The sequence below is a fragment of the Oncorhynchus mykiss genome, chromosome 2 (genome assembly GCF_013265735.2).
Source record: "Oncorhynchus mykiss isolate Arlee chromosome 2, USDA_OmykA_1.1, whole genome shotgun sequence".
Lineage (NCBI taxonomy): Eukaryota > Metazoa > Chordata > Actinopteri > Salmoniformes > Salmonidae > Oncorhynchus > Oncorhynchus mykiss.
This window is the reverse complement of record NC_048566.1, coordinates 68,562,562-68,587,495: the sequence shown is the minus strand read 5'-3', so window position 1 is coordinate 68,587,495 and position 24,934 is coordinate 68,562,562. Positions and strand designations below refer to the sequence as shown.

General features: G+C 43.9%; 1 protein-coding gene across 1 annotated transcript in view; it reads right to left on the bottom strand.

The window, feature by feature from the left end:
• Positions 1 to 24,934, bottom strand: part of si:ch211-212o1.2 (TMEM189_B_dmain domain-containing protein) — a 39,106-nt gene that overhangs the window by 5,364 nt on the left and 8,808 nt on the right. Inside the window, exons 3-4 of the mRNA XM_021569763.2 lie at positions 7,677 to 7,796; positions 7,436 to 7,527 (exon numbers count right to left, since the gene is read on the bottom strand). Coding sequence (XP_021425438.1) covers positions 7,436 to 7,527; positions 7,677 to 7,796 — 212 coding nt within the window. The remainder of the gene's footprint in view (positions 1 to 7,435; positions 7,528 to 7,676; positions 7,797 to 24,934) is intronic.

Sequence of the window (24,934 nt, the reverse complement as noted above, 5' to 3'; positions counted from 1 at the left end):
TCCATTAAAACACAGTGCTGTGTCCATTAAAACACAGTGCTGTGTCCATTAAAACACAGTGCTGTGTCCATTAAAACACAGTGCTGTGTCCATTAAAACACAGTGCTGTGTCCATTAAAACACAGTGCTGTGTCCATTAAAACACAGTGTTGTGTCCATTAAAACACAGTGCTGTGTCCATTAAAACACAGTGCTGTGTCCATTAAAACACAGTGCTGTGTCCATTAAAACACAGTGCTGTGTCCATTAAAACACAGTGTTGTGTCCATTAAAACACAGTGATGTGTCCATTAAAACACAGTGTTGTGTCCATTAAAACACAGTGCTGTGTCCATTAAAACATTGTGTTGTGTCCATTAAAACACAGTGCTGTGTCCATTAAAACACAGTGTTGTGTCCATTAAAACACAGTGTTGTGTCCATTAAAACACAGTGTTGTGTCCATTAAAACACAGTGCTGTGTCCATTAAAACACAGTGCTGTGTCCATTAAAACACAGTGCTGTGTCCATTAAAACACAGTGCTGTGTCCATTAAAACACAGTGCTGTGTCCATTAAAACACAGTGTTGTGTCCATTAAAACACAGTGTTGTGTCCATTAAAACACAGTGCTGTGTCCATTAAAACACAGTGTTGTGTCCATTAAAACACAGTGTTGTGTCCATTAAAACACAGTGCTGTGTCCATTAAAACACAGTGTTGTGTCCATTAAAACATTGGGAAGAGATGCTGAAGGATGTAAGGATTGGAAGCTATATTGTGTAAGTCGTCAGGGGGTGTGTTATGGTTGGGAATGGGATTTTTTACATAAATCCTAAACCCTGGAGTGAGACATGATAACCTGTGTTCGAGCAAGGATTCAAAAACTTTTTTGGCCCATGTCCCCATTTTCATATCTGAAAATTCCATGTGAAGAAAATATGTAATTAACAGTCAGTGTTGACTTGTTTATTTGGGGCTATGGCAGTCTATTGCAAAACATTCTAACAGTATTTCTGATTGTATTCTCAACTCACCATCATGTAATTTTAATGTGGGGCTATGACAGTCAATTGCAAATTAGTCTGACATAATTATCTCATCACCACTAATAAGATGGGTGTGCTTGATGCATGTCATGTCGGAAATTCTCAAAGTCAGGGGGTGTGGTCGACAGTGGTCGACTCTTCTCTGCTCTCACATCCAACCTGGATCATTATTAGGCTTCAATGCAGACAAGAGCACTGAATCCAGCTTCACACATATTTGAGCTGGCAAAGGGTACCATGAGTTCTATGGTGCTTTCAAGACAACTGGGAAAAATAAGAGGTCAAATCATGACGTCAGTGAACTTCAGGTTGTAAAGTCTGAGCTCTAGAAAGAGGCCCAAGTTCCCAAGTCGGAATTCTGAGATTCCCGAGTTCCCAGTTGTTTTGAACGCGGCATTAATGCTCAGAGGGAGACTGCAGGGTATTCCCTTTCAGTCAGGAACCAAAAATCTTCCGCAATGATCCATGAATGCGTTGTCTGCAGCATTCGGTCACATGACAGCTCAATCAGCTGTTTCATTTCACTTACCGGTATGTCAACTGAGCCAGGATCACAGTCAAATGGATTGGGAAGTAGGTCCCAAAGTGCTCTTCCAAGTGCTGGAGGTGAGCAGCCATCACTCATGTGGGACACTTACTGATGCTGTGTTCTGTTAGAAACAAGCACAGCCGAGGGAAGGGGACATGGTTCGCTTTGAAAGACTCTCTCTCCAATAAGAATTATTTCCGACCTCCCGAGTGGGGCAACGGTCTAAGGAACTGCATCGCAGTGCTAGAGGCATCACTACAGACCCAGGTTCAGTCCTGTGCTGTGTTGCAGCTGGCCGCAACCGGGAGTCCCATGAGGGGAGGGTTTGGCCGGCTGGGATTTCCTTGTAAGACTGTAACTACCAATTGGATATCACGAAATTGGGGAGAAAAAGGGGTAAAAATAAATAAAAAGAAAATCTTTCCAACACTCCCCCTTGATAACCACGAGCCATGGTGTGAAATATAACATTGCCATGCTCTGATCCCATATCTCCACATAGATTTGTGAACAGGCGTGTGCTCAATGGATGTGGTTTGATGTAGTTAAAGTTGTTTCGGTGTATCGTACAATGTGTCCATATGGCAGAGGGAGACACAATTATAACTAGAGTGCAGACAGAGGCCTGCCCACCGTTCCGCCATAGATGGAGCCCCACCTGGGCAAAAAGCCCAACATTCGATTCCATCGAATCTGTTTCGTCAATATAGCCATACAGCACACTGAACATCCCCTGTGCTGTTTCATGCTCGGGAATCATGAGACATAACAAGATGTTGTGAATAGAATCCGCCAACATGTGTAGCGGACAAAAGTTAATGCATGGGCATCTTGGCCCTCACAGCTAACATCCATTTGGAGAGCAGAAGCTGAGGAGTTTGAGTCGTTCAGTCAGTTTTCATTTCATTTCTAGCAATAGCACACATTCTTCGCTCAACAGTGTTATCTGACGAAGGCACTGATGTGAGTTGCTGTGCCTCTGCCTCCCCCACTCATTGTTTTCACCATATCAATTGCAGGTGGTAATATCAAAGTCTCTGCAATAGTGTGTGGTTATATAGCGTAGCGGGCTTAGCCATTCACCGCGGGAATAATTCAAGAGCAACGGTCAAGTACGACCTTTTCCCATTATCTAAGGGTGCTCTCTGGTTGAATTGTATCTTTCAGATTTGAATACATTTCATGTCAGGTGACACCACGTAGTTTGGGAACCACTGGGTTAGAGGTTGGAGTTGGTCTCACAGTTAAACTCATGACTGCCCTGTAGAGGAGTGTACATGAAAGCTGGAGGGGAAGCCTCTCCATCACGCTAAAAGGACCAAAGAGATAACTTGCTATAAAACTGCACAGCCCTATGGCTCTGATCCAGCATCATAATAAACCTTGTAACAGCGGTGCCTGTCACTCACAACCAGCACCTCGCTAAGCTGAGACAGACACCTGCTTGTAACAGCGTGGGCGTCACAAATGAAAGGGACAGAGGGAGAGAATCGCATGAGCACAAAGAGAAAATACACAATGAAGGTCATTTATTTCCCACATAAAAAGAGGAATCGTTTGGCACCAAATTACCATAGCGTGTCACTGACGGTAAAAAGGTATTATCCTGTGTTTGTGGACAGAACTCAATCACATGTATATCTGAGGACACAGTGTCCCTTGCTCCAGCAGTGTCTCAATATCTGTCAATTTTTTGACAATTCTCTTCCTCTCCGTTCCTCTCGTTCTCTTCTCCCAGTCTGTCTGTGAGATTAAAGGAGTGATAAACCCCAGACGGCCCACAGAGCGGGTGTGTGGACTCCTCGGCACACTGCAGCCGCCCCGAGTCACACCAGCACTAATCCCACATCGTTTAACGGCCTGCCTCGCCTGCCTTTCACTAATCAGGATTCACATCTACCATCGTCCTGGTTACCCGGCCATGGAAAGGAAATGTCCCTCCCCTCACCCTCGACTATGGACTGAACTGGTTTAAGACGTTCAATTAGAGTTTTTTCTCCTCTAATCACTGTCATTAATGATTCTCCCTCAAGTGAAGTTTTCCTGTTTGAACCTCGGGACAAAACGGCGTATCCATCCACTAAGTGTTTCCTTTAATCTGCTGGTTAAGGGTCTTAAAGCACTCCTTTCTAGATGTCTGTAAATTCCCCCGCTCTTTCTGAAGTCCGATCGTTCCCAGGTGGTGAATCCTAATTATCCCAGACAGCGAAAGGATCGACAGCGAGCAGCGGCCATGTTACAGAGTCAGAGCAGTAAGCGCTGCACGGCGGGGCGGCAGGCTGAACAGGGACTGAGCCGTTCTGGAACTCCAACCAGACAGGCTGCTGATGAAAGGAGTGCAGGCAGCAGGCCCGGGCCCCTTAGCTGGAACTACAGGGGGCAGGCAGTCTGCTCTGCTAGGACGGCCCCCCTCTGCCTCACCAGGGCACAGGTATGTTTGAGGAATATATTACAGAGGAGAACAAGGCCTTTGTTGCAGTACAGTAACATACAGCAGCCAACATGTAGACCCCTACGCATCTTTAAGAAAGGTCCCTGTCTAACAATTGGGCTATTTACCTATTTGTTTTTGCTTAATTGTACACCTTTAACACTAGGTGTCGAGGTGTTCAGAATGTATATTCCTTTACATTATGTCTGATATTCCTAGTGATGTGTAGTCTAATATGTGGTGAGTCGTTCCTGTCATTTCAGAAAGCCATAACACCCACCATCTCAGATTGTTCTGAAACCTTTTCTGTAATATGACGACCCTCCCACTCTGTTTGCCAAATTATTTCTCTTTGCTCTTGTTTTCCTTAAATCGGATGTCGGTGGGCGGAGCCGGGAGGTTCGTCAGCGAAATGGTACACACCTGGGTGAGTGGATGCGTGCATAGATGGTGATAATGAGGGGTGTTGAGAGGTGCCAAAACAAATTAACACAAAGTAGCCCCAAAATGCCACAACCAAAAATAACAGTGTGTCTGCTTGGAGAGTCTCCTCGATGTATGGGGGAAAGGTGTATTCATCCCCGAGACACACCCTCCCCCAGGTGTGTCCCATTTCGCTAACGACCCTCCCCCATAAAACCGGGGACCACCAAGGACCACCAAGGACCATAGCAGTAATTAGAAACAGATAAGATAAGCATTCCTGCAACATTCTTTAGTTGATAGACTATTTGAACTCTGAAAAATTAAGCTAATTCATTGCACCCAAGTTGTCCATTTCAATGTATAGATCTCATATAATATAATAGATAAAAAGGGCAGTAGCAGGAACAGCGGCTTCTAGTGGGCAAAACCTGGTACTTTCACTTCATCTATGGGAAAAATGCAAGCCACATCAATGGCTAATTTCTCTGAACAGGGGAAAAAAATATTGCCAGTAAGAATAAACAATACACCAAGTCACAGCTTGTCAATCATAGAGAACGGATACTGTACACTGGTCATTGCGGTGGGCTTTGACCATTTATTTGGATTGCTCACATTTGAATTATTGTTAAGAAGAGTTTCTTGTGCAAATCGGATGTTGGGTACTACATTTATTTAATATTATATGAATCCTATAGTTGAAAGTGCCAATTTGGGTGCAATCAATTAGCTTCATTTCTCAGAGATCAAATTATATATATATAAAATAATGTTGCAGAAATGCTTATCTTTTCTGTTTCTAACCACAGAAACAATTTCAGAACAATCGAAGACGGTGGGTGTCAAACCTCTATTGTGCTTTTTGAGGTAGAATGACTCTGGTACTGTCTGTACACCTGACTTCACCACACAGCTGTGCTTTGGTCATAGAAACAGTCTGTTTACAGTCAAAATACGATACATAATATAATGTACGCAGAATAACATAAATCACTGTGAAGATCAGTGATGCCATTACATATACTGATCATAAGCAGAGCTGGAGATTAAAATGCCAATTCCTTTTCTCCCCCTTTCCCCCCTGACCCCTGACAATAGAACAATACACCCCATCATCAGCAGATATACACACAGACCCAGCGATTCATCACCTCAAAGACGACACCCACCACACTGCACAACATAAGGGCCAGGTGCTCTTTTAATTGGACAGGATAAGAGTGACCTTTTCTTTAATTGGGAGAGGGGAGCATGACCAAGTTGTGCTCATGCATTAATACGGAGCCCAGGGTGCTAGAACCCCAGCCCCAGAGGAGTGGGTGGGGTGGTTGTGGTGGTGGTGGCTGGCGTGGGGGGGGGGGGGGGGGGCAGGCAGAAATGTACTGTAGTGGTATATCCTGAGGGATAGAATGACATTTTGCTTAGAGTGGCCAAGGGAGGATGAACCACAAAAGACCAACAAAATCCAGAGCTACTGTATGGTAATAACCCTGGATGGCTGTGCCCTTCACACAACTGGGGTGTAGGGGGGACAGGAAGGGGGAGACTGGTTGGTTGTGGCCTTCTCAGCACAGGTGCAGGACGGTGGGTGTGCTGGGCGGTGGTTTGCAGAAGTACAGGTAATGTATACAGACAGTGTAGGTGTGACCACTGATATAGCTCATTGAGAAATGGGATTACATAATGTTTTGCCTAACAATCCCTCATATGACTGATATGTACAGTGCCTTCAGAAAGTATTCATACCCCTTGACTTATTTCACATTTTGCTGTGTTACAGCCTGAATAAAAAATGTTTGTAAACTTATTGAAAATTAAATACAGAAATATCTAATTTACATAAGTATCCACATCCCTGAGTCGATACATGTTAGAATCACCGTAGGCAACGATTACAGCGGTGAGTATTTCTGGGTAAGCCTAAGAGCTTTGCACACCTGGATTGTACAATATTTCCCCATTATTCTTTAAAAAATGCATTATTCTTTAAAAAAATTATACAAGCTCTGTCAAATTCGTTGTCGATCATTGCTAGAGAACCATTTTTTACCATAGATTTTCAAGCATATTTAAGTCAAAACTGTAATTCGGCCACCCAGGAACATTCATTATCTTCTTCGGTGTAGATTTGGCCTTGTTTTAGGTTATTGTCCTGCTGAAAGGTGAATTCATCTCCCAGTGTCTGGTGAAAAGCAGACTGAACCAGGTTTTCCTCTAAGATTTTGCCTGTGCATAGCTCTATTCCGTACATTTTTTATCCTGAAAAACTCCCCAGTCCTTATCAATTACAATTATACCCATACCATGATGCAGCCACCACTATGCTTGGAAATATGGAGAGTGGTACTCTGTGTTTCATTGGATTTGTCCAAAACAAAAACAGCAAAACAGTTAATTGCGTTGCCACCTTTTGGGCAGTATTAATTTATCTTTGTAGTGACTGGGTGCTCAAATGGAAATTCAATGTTTGCTTCTTCTTTTTCTCCCCCATCTACCAATAGGTGCCCTTCTTTGTGAGGCATTGGAAAACCTCTCTGGTCTTTGTGGTTGAATCTGTTTAAAATTCACTGCTCGACCTTACAGATAATTGTATGTGTGGGGTACAGAGCTGAGTTAGTCATTCAAAAATCATGTTGAACACTATTTTTGCACACATTGTGAATCCATGCAACTTATTATGTTACTTGTTAAGCACACTTTTACTCCTGAACTTATTTAGGCTTGTCATAACAAAGGGCTTGAATACTTATTGACTCAAGGTATTTCAGCTTTTCACTTTTTATTCATTTGTAAAAAATTGCCAAAAATTCCACTTTGGCATTATGGGGTATTGTGTAGGCGAGTGACACAATCTACATTTAATCAATTTTGAATTCAGGCTGTAACACAACAAAATGTGGAAAAAGTCAAGGGGTGTGAATACTTTCTGAAGGCACTATAGTAATTTGTAATCCTTCTCAAGAGTCAAATGATGAGTCTAAGGTCTGGGAAAGACCTTGAACTCAGAACCCTGTCCCTTACCTTCCCAAGGACAGGGATGTCCACAGAGCCCCAGGTGTCTGCTCCCCAGTGCACCATACCAGATGCAAAGTCCGCCATAACTATCCCCATTACTGTAGTGGGGAACAAAGGACGGAAAAGTATTTTACCAAATCTTTTGCCATAATATCAGACAACAAATGTTTTGGAGGCGTAATGTATTTGCAGACTATCTCAAGGTCATTTCAAACAGAAACCAAAAAAATGTGTTAGAGAAACTCACGGATGCCCAAGATTATTTTGTAGATGTGCACAGTGGAGAAGTTGAGGAGAAGGAAGGAGAGGTTGATGATGAAGAGAGAGAGGCACAGAACTACACTGATCCACTCCTGCAGTCGCTTACCTGAGGAAGACAGAAAATCGCACAACATTACACATTACCTGAGGAAGACAACAGATCACACAACATTACATGAGTCAAAAACGTTCCACAGGGATACTGGCTGGCCCATGTTGACTTCAATGCTTCCCACAGTTGTGTCACGTTGGTTGGATGCCCTTTGGGTGGTGGATTATTCTTGATACACACAGGAAACTGTTGAACGTGAAAAAAACAGCAGCATTGCAGTTCTTGAATCAAACCAGTGCACCTGGCACCTACTACCAAACCCTGCACTGAAATCTTTTCTCTTTCCCATTCACCCTCTGAATGGCACACATACACAATCCGTGTCTCAATTGTCTTGAATCTTAAAAATACGTATTTAACCGGTCTCCTCCCCTTCATCTATTCACCTGGCCAGCCTGTCATGGTATGAGCAGATATTGTTCATGTTTTGTGTAGTCAGTGTGAATACAAAGATACTGCATAACAGATACAGTAATAAAGCTACAGAAACTCAAAAGTACATTTTCACTTTCACTGAACAATTATGCTGATGACTACATTCTGAAGAGAGGGTAGAGTAACTTTCTTCCGTTCAGGGGACCTGTCCTGTGATCTACGGTGTTAATGAGCAGAGAGAGGTCAGCCCTGCTACCAGGAGAACATCCCTCGGAGCTCTGTAGGGTCATGGGGTCATCCGCTGGTGGCGCCGCCACATCTTTGTCTGTCCACCACAGTCTCTGTGTGTGTCCCATCAACCACAGTGTTAAGAGGTAATCAGTTCGATGAAGACAAGTGTATGCCGAGGCTGGAGTCGTGAACCCTCGTGTGCGGAGCGGCGGTGACACAGCTCTAAACTCACAGGTCAGGGTGGGCGGACCTCCGTGTCGCCACTCTGCCCCAGCGGGGGGGGGGTTAGTGAATAATTCAGCAGGCTACGGAGGGGTGCGGGGTTGCTTAAGCCGGAGCTAGCCGCCCACTCCTGTACTGGACCTCATCACCACATCCACGGAGACTAGCCTGATCCCCTCTCCCTCTGCTTCCTTCTCACACTATACCTCTCAATTCAGTTTTCCTTATTTTCTTTCTTTACCTTTTAACCTTTGTGTCGCTGTCCCTCACTCTCTTCTCCATATCCAGTGCTTCTTTCTTTTTCCTTTTCTGTGGATGCAAAGCGTCAAGTGCCACAGTGAAGCCAGGCCTTCTGAAACTTTAATGCCATTAGACGTTCCTAATGCAGTAGATTGGCGGGCTAGGAGTTAATGGGATATTGATGACAGATTTTAATAAAGCCTCACAGGCTCAACTGACACCAATAACCTAAACCAAGTTAACCAACCAGTCCAATACTCATGGGAATATTAGTTTCACACCTCTCACAAGACATAGATCTGGCCCTCAATCATCACAGAAGAGTCCACACACAACCCTTCACCTGTGTACTGTCTCATCTCTCACACAGCACTTGTTTAAGCTGTGCTAGTACTGATGATGGAGGACACTGGAATGTTCCTAGCTGTTATGAGCTTCTCTAAATGAAACAGATTAATCAAGTGAGAAGCATCCAGGTGTGCACATTCTGTATGGAGGCGAGGCCAGGTATGATGTGTCCAGCTGTGGAGGCCAGATGTGGAGGCCAGGTGGGCTGTGACCAGCTGTGGAGGACAGGTGGGCTGTGGCCAGCTGTGGAGGCCAGCTGTGGAGGCCAGGTGGGCTGTGACGAGCTGTGGAGGCCAGATGTGGAGGCCAGGTGGGCTGTGGTCAGCTGTGGAGGCCAGGTGGGCTGTGACCAGCTGTGGAGGCCAGGTGGGCTGTGACCAGCTGTGAAGGACAGGTAGGCTGTGGCCAGCTGTGTAGGCCAGATGTGGAGGCCAGGTGGGCTGTGACCAGCTATGGAGGCCAGGTGGGCTGTGACCAGCTGTGAAGAACAGGTGGGCTGTGGCCAGCTGTGGAGGCCAGATGTGGAGGCCAGGTGGGCTGTGACCAGATGTGGAGGCCAGGTGTGATGTGGCCAGCTGTGGAGGCCAGATGTGCTGTGGCCAGCTGTGGAGGATGGGCATGCAGCAGAGACTCCTGCAGAGGAATGCCTTCAGAGCCTGGCAGGCCTCTACCACAGGCCTCTACCCACTATCTGACCTCACTTCTTACACTGGGATGCTAACAAAGTGTGTGAAAGATCCTTTAAAAGGTCTGTAATTCTTGCAGGATGTGATCCAACATTTAAGAGATGGTACCTTTTATCAAGGGGGGAGAAACCTAATACTACAGAACATATACGGAACGGACTATGCTTCCCACAGTTGTGTCAAGTTGGTTGGATGTCCTTTGGATGGTGGACCATTCTTGATACACACGGGAAACTGTTGAGCGTGAAAAACCAGTGAAAACTCAGTATAACATAAACTTTGGCCCAAGATAATATATAGACCACACCATTTACAGGAAGGTTCATAGCACCATAGGTTTGTTGTCTCCACACTAAATATGACACAATTTCTACCATTCTGTCAATTCCACACATCCCCCACACACACCCACACATACCCAGGGTTGAGCATTCGGGCCACTGTCAGGTGATCTGCATCAGCCCTTGGATCCCTGATGAGAGGAGAAACTAGGCCAGGCCTCGACAGAGCAAACGCACGCAGCCAGAAACACAGTCCCCCTGTCCATAGGACCAGAGTGGTGTGCTCATTAATACAGTCCTGACAACAACATGCTCCCTGGCAACCCCTCTTCCATCGCTCACACCAGCAGCCCCCGACTCCGCACGCTGGCATGGAATTAACCTGGGAGAGGCGGGAGATGAGGAAAGGGGGGTGCTAATAGGCTGAAATTAATCAACGACGCCTGATTCGGCGCAGAGGGACGGCGCCAGCACCAAACAACACCCTGTGAATGCTAATGGCCTTCTCTTCTCTCTCTCTCTCTCGCTCTCTTTCCATCTCACTCTTTTACCTCCCGCACAGCGTTACAGCGCAGCAGCAGAACGGGCCCCATCCTGCCATGGCGGCACATCACACTGACAAAGGAAGTGATTTCTGAACCTCTCAGTTCAAATCATCTTGCAATATGAGTAGCTGATGACATTGATCTCTGTGTTGTTGGTACAATACATGTATCAGGAGGAAGGTACCCAGGTTTTTTCCTCCTTCCCCCTGATACATGGGTCCGAGTGTGGTTGGGGTCTGCCTCTGAGTTCCAGGAAAGGGCCTCCGTGTACCTGGCCTAGTCTGCTGCACAGATGGCTTCAGTGAATCGACAAGCATGTACCATAACGTTGTGTGAATATTTAGCAGAGCCCGAGTTACTTATCACAAGTAGTCAATATCTTGCTTGTCCTGTGTAAAAAGATGCATGATTCGCATGCTTTCTGTACAGCACTTCAAAGCTTGCCCAGTATTCCGCCTCTATCTGGTCTGGACAAAGGGCTCTTTTCTTCCCTCTCTCCTGACTGTGTTGTCCTAAACGCTGAGGCCTTGTGTTCTCAGTACAGAGTCCCTTTGAAAGACAGCCTCTCACCTCCTCCAGAGCCACAGACAAAAACTAACTCACACACCCAGAATGGCTGCCTTTCACAGCACAAAGACCGAGTCAGTGGTGCCAACATACCATGACAGCATCATTCTCTTCCTCGCTTCTCTCTCTCACATATCCACCCCCACACACACACACAGGGGCGCGTTCGTGAACATTCACAATACAATTACGAACATTTATTCATAGTAATTCTGCTCTTTCTCCCTCTCTGTCCCCTGTCCAGTTCTCTGTAGGCCAATCTTCTGGGGGAGGGGGGGAGGGGAGGGGGTTGGGGGGCTGTAGTAAAAAGTGGGTCATATGCTTAGAGTGGAAGAGACAGAGAGACTGAGAAAGAGAAAAAGACAGAGGTAGAATTCCCCTGATCAGGATGAACGGATCAGTCACAGGCCTCGTTCCTTTCATCAGTTCTCAGTGGACGTCTCAACTTGGGAAACACATCAAACACACACACACACACAACACATCACACACACACATCACACACACACAACACATACAGCACATCACACACACAACACATCACACACACACAACACACATACACCACATCACATCACACAAAACACATCACACCACACCACACACAACACACAACACAACACATCACACACGCAAGCACACAAAACACACACACCAAGCAACAATTACACAGATAATCCATACATTAACCTATGGACAAGAACTACAACAAAAAAATGAATGTGACAGATTTAACAACTGCATAACAACACCACACACACAGACACGGCCCAAGAGAGTGGTATCTAGGCCTGGCTCCTTCCTCTTTCCCCTGTGAACAGGGAGAGAAAAGAGGATGGACAGATCCCGTGGTGTGTGTGTTGGGGATGTCGAATGAGCATGATGGGAGCCGCAGATGAGTAGGGTGGGGGAAGGGTGACGGAGAGATACGATACAGTATAACACGTACACACACGGAGACTGGGGTAATATTTGTCCTATGTATTGTATTTATACCACACATGCGACCCATGATTCAAATTTGCAATTAGCCTAATAAAATGTTTATCTGACTCCATTTGACATTATATTTGCAATCAAGAAATGTCTGAGAATGGAATTCTCAATACAAATGTATTTAATTACTTTGTAAAGTGAATGATTACATTATGCAAGGCATAAGCTGAAGTTAGAAGGCATTAACAAGCATTACAAGGCATAATTCTAGTCATGATCAGAGAGGGAGAGAAGTAATAGCATAAAAGGCCTTGACCCAAGAGTCCTTGGGTCAAGACCTGTGCTGGTTTAGAAACCAGTCTGAAATTTACAACACAATTGCTTTTATCATTTGTCTGCTGAGAATGTGGAAATATAAATCTTAACATTGATTGTAATTTTCACCGTGCCAGAAAATTTTCGGAACTTATTTGATGTAGCCTCTTATGCCTTGTTTCTCTGATTTTAATATTCTAGGATTTGATTGTACTCATTTACTTTCTGTACAATAGGGGTGGGAAGGTATTTGCTCAACACTATACTAATTGTTTTCTAGTGTTCTCATTTGTTTCCAAACTCATCCCTCTAAAAGGAGGGAGCACTAATTGTTCTTTACTGTATATTTTTAGAATTTGGATTTGAAATGATGTTGGATGGTATGGTTTCATGTTGTGCTCGTTTCCTTCATCCAGATCATGTGTCTCCTAACTCGTCATCTGTTTGGATCAGGCAGTTGATGGGATACCTTTGTGGGCTAGTTTTCATATTCATGATATTGAAACTTTATTCCCAATTTATTGTCATGAGACATTTATTTCATAATCTGTATTTGTCATAGATTGCAGAGGATGATATCATGATGTGTTTACTTGTACTGCCATTTCGAATGTTTTCAAAGTCTTTCACAAACAAGTGGTGCGTTGTCAACGTGAAACAGACTCAGATGATGGGGCCTGACCTGTCCAGCTAAGCCACACACCTTCTGATGGAGGATTCCACGTTGGGACAGCTGACCATTCTAGGCAGGGTACCCCTGGAGACTGACGTTGGCCCCTGGTGGGAGGACACCTTCTATGAGGAGAGTACCGGGCCCCTAACGACCATGGACAAGAAGTTAATGCAGGCCAAGTAGATGGCGACTGTCTTGTTGAGTGTCTCGACTGTGTCCTGGCAAGCTTTTGGGAAGTAGCTATTACATGGACCCAAGCTATTTTTTTTTTTGTCTAGTCACCTCTCTTCCCATATTTCTCTGGTTCCTCTGATTGTCTTCTGCAATGCATGAATGCAATCCATGGGGGAAAATGTAGTGGAAAAATTTGAGAAGGTGATAAAGGTGAGAGCCAATTTATCTGTGGCAATCTCTAAGACGTTCCAACAGAATTTCTGGGGTCACTGACACCAGGTGAGGTGTGAAGACTGATGAAACTTGAATCGACAAAATGTTACTATGTGAATTAAATTGTCAGATTTGGATTGTTTCAAGAGTTAAAGAACTATTACTTTTTATCTGTTCTATTTTATATGTAAGTGTCATGGATTTATTGTTGCAGAGAAACTGTGTCATTCTGTTCATTGGACAGCGGCTATAGTTCAAAGAGGAGCGACAGAGCTACACTCCTATCATTTAGACTAGAATCTGGGTGTGTTTTCCTGCCTATTGTTTTAACTAGCAAAGTGCAAAGAAAAGTTAATTTAGGTTGGGCCTGAGTTCCAGCTTGAATTTGAGAACTTGGTAGAAAGCTCCTGTGTGTATCACACACACAGTTTATTCTATGAGAGATTATTTTGAATTGAAGACACGTGTAACCACGTTAAGTCTTATTTATACTGAACAGAAATATAAATGCAACATGTAAAGTGTTGGTCCTGTGTTTTATGAGCTGAAATAAAAGATCCCAGAATTTCATAAACCAGGTCAGAGTCCAAACAGTACCAGGGGATAGGCAGGCTCGAGGTCAGGACAGGCAGGGGTTCAGTGAACAGGTCCAAGTCCAAACAGTACCAGGGGATAGGCAGGCTCGAGGTCAGGACAGCCAGAGTGGTCAGGCAGGCGGATACGGGATCAGGACAGGCAAGGGTAAAAACCAGGAGGGCTAGGAAAAAACAGACTGGGAAAAATAGGAGCTAGGAGAAACGCTGGTTGACCTGGCAAAACAAGACGAACTGGCACAGAGAGACAGGAAACACAGGGATAAATACACCAGGGACTAATGGGGAAAACAGGAGACACCTGGAGGTGAGTGGAGACAATCACCAAGACAGGTGAAAAAGATATGGGTGTGACAAGACCATGTGTATGTTACGGTTTTCTTCCGTCGAAGGAGAGGACCAAAATGCAGCGTGGTTATTTCGATTCATGTTTAATAAAAATAATAAACACAAACAATACAAAACAAGAAACGTACCATGAAAACCTAAACAGCCATATCTGGTGCAAACAAACACTGAGACAGGAACCACCACCCACAAAACACTCAAAGAATATGGCTGCCTAAATATGGTTCCCAATCAGAGACAACGATAAACACCTGCCTCTGATTGAGAACCACTACAGACAGCCATAGACTATACTAGACAACCCCACTATACCACAATCCCAATACCTACAAAAAAAAACAAGACAAAACACACCACATAATAAACCCATGTCACACCCTGGCCTAACCAAAATAATAAAGAAAACACAAAATACTAAGACCAGGGTGTGACAGTGTAACCATGACAGTCCAAGACCTCCACATCCGGCTCATTGAAATTATTGCATGATGCATTTCTATTTTTTGTTCAGTATAGTTGATATTCATTTACTCTGTGTTGTTCTGTAACGTATCATGTATTTCATGTACACTACCTGTTTGAGTGATTTTTTATTCATTAACTACAGATGCACACACATAAACAACATCACACTTTGCTAAATGGAAAGCGTCCTCTATTCCAGCAATGGTCAAGGTCAACAGTCAAATCCATACTGCAAGCTCCATGCTTTATGTGTCGTGTGTCCATATCTATTGTTTTCAGACATAATGAACGTTGGGCTCTGGATCTGAGAGCTTGAGGAATTTTAAATATGTCAGCTCTAGTTCTTTAAAGTGGAACTGACAGTGTTTTAACTACTTTGCAGATATGGAACAAACAGACTGTCACACCCTGACCTTAGAGAACCTTTTATTTCTCTATTTTGGTTAGGTCAGGGTGTGACTAGGGTGGGTAGTCTAGTTTTTTATTTTCTATGTTGGCCTGGTATGGTTCCCAATCAGAGACAGCTGTCTATTGTTGTCTCTGATTGGGGATCATACCTAGGCAGCCTTTTTCCACCTGTTGTGTGTGGGATCTTGTTTTTGAATTGTAGCCTTTTGCACTACAAAGCTGTGCGGTCGTTTTGTTACGTTTTATTGCTGGTTCACATGAATAAATATGATGAACGCCTTCCACGCTGCACCTTGGTCCGATCCTTCCAACAACAATCGTTACACAGACAATCATAATATCAGTAAAAAAATATCAAATTCCCAGTTTATGCAACAAAACCAACTTTATAAACAGGTTTTAAAAATAGGTTCTATTTGACTCAACGTTCCATGATGTACACTAAGCATTGTTGGCAGAATAGGTGGATGCAGTTTAATGCATGATTAATATGATTCACCAACATATTTGTTGGTAATCGCAGCTGGCCTGGTACATTGTTTGCTGCCTCCATTCGGGATGCACTGATTCAATTTCAATTACTCAATATTTTGTACAAAAACGGACGAATGTAACTAAGGCAGGGCATGTCAATACAATCAAACTAGCTAGATAGCTAGCTACAGTGGCTCTTCCTTTAAAAGTTGCAGCATACTGCAGCACAGCTTGCAGGGTGCCACACAATTCTATGGCACATTATGTAAGTGTCAGCCATTGTTGCCAGAATGATGCAATGTACCACAATCTGCCACCATCTACCACAAACGGTCACGGCATAAGCTCAAAACTTTTAAAGGAAGAACCACTGTAGCTGCTAGGAGGATGTAATGTCATTGGAGAAGTGGGTGAGTGATTTACTTTTTCCGATACACAGCTAGAGATGCAGGTGTCATTTGGTTAGCTAGCAAGAAATTGAACGACTTTTACAGTATCCAGTTAGCATATCTCTTGCGTTTGCAAATTCACCCTGGCTATCTACTCCGATTTCAGAGCACTATCGTCTGAGTGTGCCAGAGTCGCTCAACACCCACTGAATATGTTCGTGTCAGTAAACGTAGTCAAAAAAAGTAATTTAGTCACAAAAGCTCTAGATAACATGTAAACAGCCTAGCTAACGAGCTCTGCTTAGGTGAGTAAAATGCTCAGAGTGAGGTGTTCTCTTATTTGTGTCCGCAAGTAGCTAGCTAGCCATTGTGACTAGCATTAGTTGTTGTTTTTGTTGATGTGCATAACTGCGCGAGAGAGAATCTACCTTTTCATGGTTGTTTGATCAATAAGACTGTAAAGTTCCCAAATGTAAGAGGTAAATATGTGGTATTGACATATTTGCAGAATACCATTAAGGTTTAGTTTTTGCCGAATACGTTAAAATAATCTAATTGCTGCAAATGCCTGTAAACACCCAGTCCAGTTCAAAGTGAACGATGGCAGGCTTTGTGTGGCAAATGTCTTGTTTGCATAAAGGCCTACAGTAGCTCTGATTGGCTATGGTGCACCAGTCTGTGTAGACTATGGTCCTAGCGGAGACAGATGTTTTTATGAGGTTTTATTTACTGCAGTGTCTAGTAATTGTCCAAATGCACGGCAGCTTTTCCACTATATATTGTTCTAGAATTTCACAAATACCTTAGTATACGTAATTCCCAAACATTCTAAGAATGTTCGCTTGTCAGAATATTTAAAGTGTCATATTCTTCCTATGGGTGTATATGAACATATTTTAATAAGATTTTATGTTGCTAAAATGCTGTCAGTTCCACTTTAAGTCTGTATCCACTTTAAGGTAGATACCCTTTCAAATTAGTGGATTCTGCTATTTCAGCCACACCCGTTGCTGACAGGTGTATAAAATCGAGCACACAGCCATGCAATCTCCATAGACAACCGTCAGCAGTAGAGTGGCCTGTACTGAAGAGCTCAGTGACTCGTAAAATTTCTGCCCTGCTAGAGCTGCCCGGTCAACTGTAACTGCAGTAATTGTGAAGTGGAAACGTTTAGGAGCAACAACGGCTCAGCTGTAAAGTGGTAGGCCACAAAAGCTCACAGAACGGGACTGCCAAGTGCTGAAGCATGTAGCACTAAAAGTCGTGAAGGGTGGAGGCTGTTCTAGCACCAAAGGGGGGACCAACTCCATATTAATGCCCATGACTTTGGGGCTCCCGGGTGGTGCAGCGGACTAAGGCACTGCATCTCAGCGCTAGAGGCATCACTACAGACCCTGGTTCGATCCAGGGCTGTATCACAACCAGCAATGATTGGGAGTCCCGTAGGGCAGCGCACAATTGGCCCAGTATTGTCCAAGTTAGGGGAGGGTTTGGCTAGGGTAGGCCGTCATTGTAAAATAAGATTTTGTTCTTAACTAGTTAAATAAAGTTTAAATAAAAAATAATTACAAAAATTAGATGTTCGACGAGCAGGTGGCCACATACCTTTGGCCATGTAGTGTACCTGAGTAGACGGAGCTTTAAAAATGTAAATGTTCCCACAAACCCATTTCCAAGTTCTGCTCCACACTGATGGGAGGAAAATATTAAGTTTAATAACAGTAATTAGACGAGAGTCCCACTGCCTCCATCCTCACTATAGCAAAGTCACCAGAAGATACAAAGGACAGAAGGAGAGTTCAATCAAATATTAATAACAGGCTTTGTCCTAATGTATTTGGGCAGAACATGTGTGTGTTTGAAACTATGCATCCAGCCTAATGTATTTAGCTGCCCTGGTGGGTGTATAATTGAGGAGCACAGTAGGGGCAATGGCAGGTAGCCTATTTCTTTCTCTCTCTCTCTCTTTCTCTCTCTCTCTCTCTCTCCTCTCTCTCTCTCCACTCTCTCTCTCTCCTCTCTCCTCTCTCTCAGCAGCACACATGCAGGAAGGCGTGCAATGCAGTCAGGTTTACAGTGGAACACACAGCGTCTAACAAATGGCCTGCTCTTGTTTAATGCATGTATCCTGTATTCTGCCCTCTACCTGGGGTGGTCCAGAGGCCCAGTCTTGCCCAGGTCGATCCGGGTCAGACACAGAGCACAGGTCAGTCAAGGTCAGCGCACTGAGCTCCACTCTCAGCCTGGCCTTGAAGCCGCGATCCTGTGACCCTGGGGTCAGGAGTCCAGAGCCGACTTTTAACCCCGAGTGAGGGGCTTTAATAATTCAGCCTTCTGCCAGAGTACAACACGTTCACTTCTCTAATGGAGGTGACTGAGGTGGAGGGAGGAGCTTTGGGTAAGGAGGAACTCTGCTAGCAGACAGGGGGCAGTACTGGGCTGGTGGGCTCTGATCTGTTGCTGGGCTGGGCTGGTGTAAGGTTCTGTATTGCTGGGCTGGGTAGGGCTAGTGTAAGGTTCTGTATTGCTGGGCTGGGTAGGGCTAGAGTAAGGTTCTGTATTGCTGGGCTGGGTAGGGCTAGTGTAAGGTTCTGTATTGCTGGGCTGGGTAGGGCTAGTGTAAGGTTCTGTATTGCTGGGCTGGGTAGGGCTAGTGTAAGGTTCTGTATTGCTGGGCTGGGTAGGGCTAGTGTAAGGTTCTGTGTGTCAGGTTGGCAGGGTGTTAGGTTCAGTCAGACTGACATGGGCAGGCAGCGTGAGGTGTAACGCTGTAGAGCAGCCTGTGAGTTCTGATTCCTGAGCTGCAACACAAACCCAAGGCCTGGTGCCAACTTGTGAAAAGACACTGCTTTATACTACTCTTCCTCTAATTTGTGTCTGTCTCACAGCTGTCTACAGGGTTTAAGTCAGAGTATTTTAAAATAGGTCAAAATAAGTGTGTATGTTCTTCACTAACAGAGGTCTTCACTGCTTCACAAGTAGTTTAGTGTAAAGAGAGGCCCAATGTGGTCTAACAAACTGTTGTGGTCTAACAAACTATATGTTACACCAACAAAATGTAAGAGATGAGAATAGGTACAACACTAACAATACTTGTCTGACATTAAAATATGCAAATACAATATGCATATGGATAAGTGAGCTAATTAAATATACACGGAGTGTAAAAACATTAGGAACACCTGCTCTTTTGCTGTAGCAAGAACTCTTGTATTTTATCTTTATGTAATCCAAGTCACCTCAGGCCACCTTCGTAAATCCTCGATAAGACACATTTCTTACTTTATTTGTATTTCTTTGACCCCTTTTTCTCTCCAATTTTGTGATATCCAATTGGTAGTTACAGTCATGTCCCATCGCTGCAACTCCCGTACGGACTCGGGAGAGGCGAAGGTCGAGAGCCATGCGACCCTGCCAAGCCACACTTCTTCTTGATACACTTCTCGCTTAACCCGGAAGCCAGCCACACCAATGTGTCGGAGGAAAGATCGTCCAACTGGCGACTGTGTCAACGTGCATGCGCCCGGCCCGCCACAGGAGTCGCTAGAGAGAGATGGGACAAGAACATCCCGGCCAGCCAAATCCTCCCCTAACCCGAACGACACTGGGAAAATTGTGCGCCGCCTCATGGGTCTCCTAGTTGCGGCCGGCTGCAACACAGCCCGGGATCGAACCCGGATCTGTAGTGACACCTCTAGCACTGCCTTAGACCTCTGCGCCACTCGGGAGGCCAAGATAAGAGACATTTCTGATGTTGATTTGGTAACAAAGGTCCTGTAGAAATACTGTGGAACACACAGACATACAACTTTCATTGTATATAGACTTGTTTATACTGTATTATTGACTGTATGTTTGTTTTACTCCATGTGTAACTCTGTGTCGTTGTATCTGTCGAACTGCTTTGCTTTATCTTGGCCAGGTCGCAATTGTAAATGAGAACTTGTTCTCAACTTGCCTCCCTGGTTAAATAAAGGTAAAATAAATAAATAAATAAAAAAACTGAGTGATGATGCCTAGTTCCAAAGTGAAAATAAGACTGAGGTGTACTTTTCTTCACTGGCTCGGGCCGGCGGATCCTCCTCCAAAGTCCAGAGGCCAACTGCATGTGGACAAGCTGTCCTGAAGAACAGTAGGCTGATATAACATTTACTCACCTTTACAGAAGGTAAATCTGAGAGTCTCCTCATTGAAAACATCTGAAGTTCTTCAAAGGTAAATGATTTTTTTGAATGCTTTTCTGTTTTTTTGTGTAAATGTTGCCAGCTGAATGCTAATGCTAAATGCTACGTTAGCCATCAATACTGTTACACAAATGCTTGTTTTGCAATGGTTGAGAAGCATATTTTGAAAATCTGAGATGACAGTGTTGTTAACAAAAGGCTAAGCTTGAGAGATGGCATATTTATTTCATTTCATTTGCGATTTTCATGAATAGTTAACGTTGCGTTATGGTAATGAGCTTGAGTCTGTATTCACGAACCCGGATCCGGGATGGGGAGATCAGAAAGGTTAACTAGTCCAAAGCTCTAACCATTGCACTCCACGAGTAATCTGCTTGTTACGCAAATGCAATAGAAGCCAAGGTAAATTGCTAGCTAGCATTAAACTTATCTTATAAAAAACAATCAATCATAATCACTAGTTATAACTACTAATCCAGTTTAGCAGGCAATATTAACCAGGTGAAATTGTGTCATTTCTCTTGCATTCATTGCATGCAGAGTCAGGGTATATGCAAGTTTGGGCTGCCTGGCTCATTGTGAACTAATTTGCCAGAATTTTACGTAATTATGACATACATTGAAGGTTGTGCAATGTAACTAGAATATTTAGACTTAGGGATGCCACCCGTTAGATAAAATACCGAACGGTTCCGTATATCACTGAAATAACAAACATTTTGTTTTTCCGAAATGATAGTTTCCGGATTCGATCATATTTATGACCAAAGGCTTGTATTTCTGTGTGTTATTATGTTATAATTAAGTCTGATTTGATAGAGCAGTCTGACTGAGCAGTAGCAGGCCCGTAATCATTCATTCAAACAGCACTTTCGTAGGTTTTGCCAGCAGCTCTTCGCATGCACAGTGCTGTTTATGACTTCAAGCCTATCAGCCTAATGGCTGGTGTAACCGATGTGAAATGGCTAGCTAGTTAGCTGGGTGTGCGCTAATACTGTTTCAAACATCACTCGCTTTTAGATTTGGAGTAGTTATTCCCCTTGCGCTGCAAGCACCGTGGCTTTTGTGGAGCGATGGGTAACGATGCTTCGAGTATGGTTGTTGTCGATGTGTTCCTGGTTCGAGCCCAGGTAGGGGCGAGGAGGGGGACGGAAGCTATACTGTTACACTGGCAATACTATAGTGCCTATAAGAACATCCAATAGTCAAAGGTATATGAAATACAAATGGTATAGAGAGAATAGTCCTATAAATACTATATTAACTACAACCTAAAACCTCTTACCTTGGAATATTGAAGTCTCATGTTAAAAGGAACCACCAACTTTCATATGTTCTGAGCAAGGAACTTAAACGTTAGCTTTTTTACATGGCACATATTACTTTGTTTTTGCATTATTTAAACCAAATTGAACATTTTCATTATTTATTTGAGGCTAAATTGATTTCATTGATGTTTTATATTAAGTTAAAATAAGTGTTAATCCTGTTTTGTTGTAATTGTCATTATTAAAAATAAAATTAAAATTAAAACGGCCGATTAATCGGTATCGGCTTTTTGGTCCTCCAATAATCGGTCGACCTCTAGTCTGGAGGAAACCTGGCATCATCCCTACGGGGTAGCATGGTGGTGGCAGCATCATGCTGTTGGGATGTTTTTCAGTGGCAGGGACTGGGAGACTATTCAGGATCAAGACAAAGATGAACGGAGCAAAGTACAGAGAGATCCTTGATGAAAACCGGCTCCAGAGCGCTCAGGACCTCAGACTGCGGCGAAGATTCACCTTCAAACAGGACAATGACTCTAAGCACACAGCCAATACAATGTAGGAGTGGCTTCGGGACAAGTCTCTGAATGTCCTTTAGTGGCCCAGCCAGAACCCGGACTTGAACCCGATCGAAAATCTCTGGAGAGATCTGAAAATAGCTGTGCAGCAATGCTTCCGATCCAACCTGACAGAGCTTGAATGGATCTGCAGAGAAGAATGAGAGAAATTCCCCAAATACAGGTGTGCCAAGCTTGTCGCGTCATACCCAAGAAGACTCGAGGCTGCAATCGCTGCCAAAGGTGCTTCAACAATGTACTGAGTAAAGGGTCTGAATACTTATGTAAATGTGATACCGTTTTTTATTTTATATAAATTAGCAAAAAAAATCTAAAAACCTGTTTTTGCTTAGTCATTGTGGGGTGTTGTGTGGAAAGAAATTATGAGGAATAAAATAAATACATTTTAGAACAAGGGATTTAACGTAACAAAATGTGGAAAAAGTCAAGGGGTCTGAATACTTTCCGAAGGCACTGTACATCACATACCCCCCACAGTGGTACAGTGTAAAGACAGCTGCTCCCCCACACCACATGTCCCTGCAAGAATTACCTTAATTACTTAATACCAATAGACAGCATGTTTGCTCTGTTAGCCAAATTGAATCATTGCATTAATCAAGTGCATCATTATGTGCAATATGGTTTGGATGAAAAGCTCCTGTATAGGTTTGGCCACACCACATCCAAGGCTAAATGGTATACAAAGGAAGACACAACCGTGATCTGCCCAAAGATACCTCTCTACCAGACGAACTCAATGCGTTTTATGACAACAACATCATCATGCCAAGAATGAGGGCCGCCACCGACCCAGAGGATTGGGTGATCTCACTCTCCGAGAGCGACGTGTACAAGGTCTTTAGTCAGGTCAACAGCCGCAAGGCTGCGGGACCCAACGGTATTCCAGGGTGTGTTCTCAGATCATGCGCAGAACAGCTGGCCGGCATATTCACTGTAATTTTCAACTTCCACTTGTCCCAGTCTGTAATTCGCATATGTTTTAAGATGACTACCATCATTCTTGTCCCAAAGAACTCTAAGGCTTCATGCCACAATGACTACCACCCTGTAGCACTCGCTTCTGTAATCATGATGTGCTTTGAGAGGCTGGTTATGACACAAATTAAACCACCATCCCAGCCACCCCTAGACCCACTCCAATTTGCATACCGCCCAAACAGATCCATAGATGACACAATCTCAATTTCTCTCCACACTGCCCTCACCCACCTAGATAAGAGGATTACCTATGTGAGAATGCTGTTCATTGACTACAGCTCAGCGTTCAACCCCATTGTCCCCTCCAAGCTTAGGACTCTGGATCTGAACAACTTCCTCTGCAAATGGATCCTGAACTTCCTGAACGAGCCGACACTAGGTAGTGAGGGTAGGCAACATCAAGTTCCACGGTGTCCAAATCATTAAAGACTTAAAATGATCCAAACACAAGCATACAGTCGTGAAGTAGGCGCGATAGCCCCTCTTACCCCTCGTGAGGTCGAAAAAGTTTGGCATGGCCCTCAAACCCTCAAAAAGTTCTGCATTTTGACTGGCTGCACCACTGCTTGGTTTGGCAATAGCACCACACTTGATCGCATTGCGCTACAGAGGGTGGTGCGGACAGCCCAGTACATCACTGGGGCTGAGCTCCCTGCCATCCAGGACCTCTATATCAGGAGGTGTGGTAGGAAGGCCCGGAAGTCATTAAAGACAACCACCCAAGCCATAGACTATTCTCCCTGCCTCTGCACGGCAAGCGGTACCAGTGCATCAAGTCTGGCCCCAACAGGCTCTTGAGCAGCTTCTATCCCTAAGCCATAAGATAAATAGCTAACAACATTTTTTTTTGCACTGTCTCTATGCACACTCACAGGGCCCTACATACTCACGTCACATCATCTGCTAACTCACACATAATATGCACATACATTGATACTGACTCTACACACAAGCACACCCACTCACATACAAGCTGCTGATAGTCTGTTTATCTTCTATCCTGATGCCTAGTCATCTTTCCCCTATACATATCTACCTCCATCACTCTAGTATCCCTGTCATCTTTCCCCTATACATATCTACCTCCATCACTCTAGTATCCCTGTCATCTTTCCCCTATACATATCTACCTCCATCACTCTAGTATCCCTGTCATCTTTCCCCTATACATATCTACCTCCATCACTCTAGTATCCCTGTCATCTTTCCCCTATACATATCTACCTCCATCACTCTAGTATCCCTGCACATTGTATGGTGTTGGAACTGACCCTGTATATAGTATGCTTACTTATTGTGTTCTTCATATGTATTATTCCTCGTATGTTTTTTTCTAGTTATACATTGTTATTGATTATTGCATTGTTGGGATTTGAGTTTACAAGAAATGCATTTCACTGTACTTGTGCATGTGACGTTAAAACTAGAAACTTAATGAAAACACAAAAGTTGCAAATCTGATGTTGAAGAGAGATGGATCTCATTAGACATATTTTACTAATGTAAATCCACCCTAACCTACTGTGCTTGAACTATGTGCAGTGCCCAGTTGGTCAGAATCAGAAATGCCTTTATTTGCCGAATACATTTTCATGTACAGGAATTTGGCTCAGTGAAATGGTGCTGCCACAATAAACA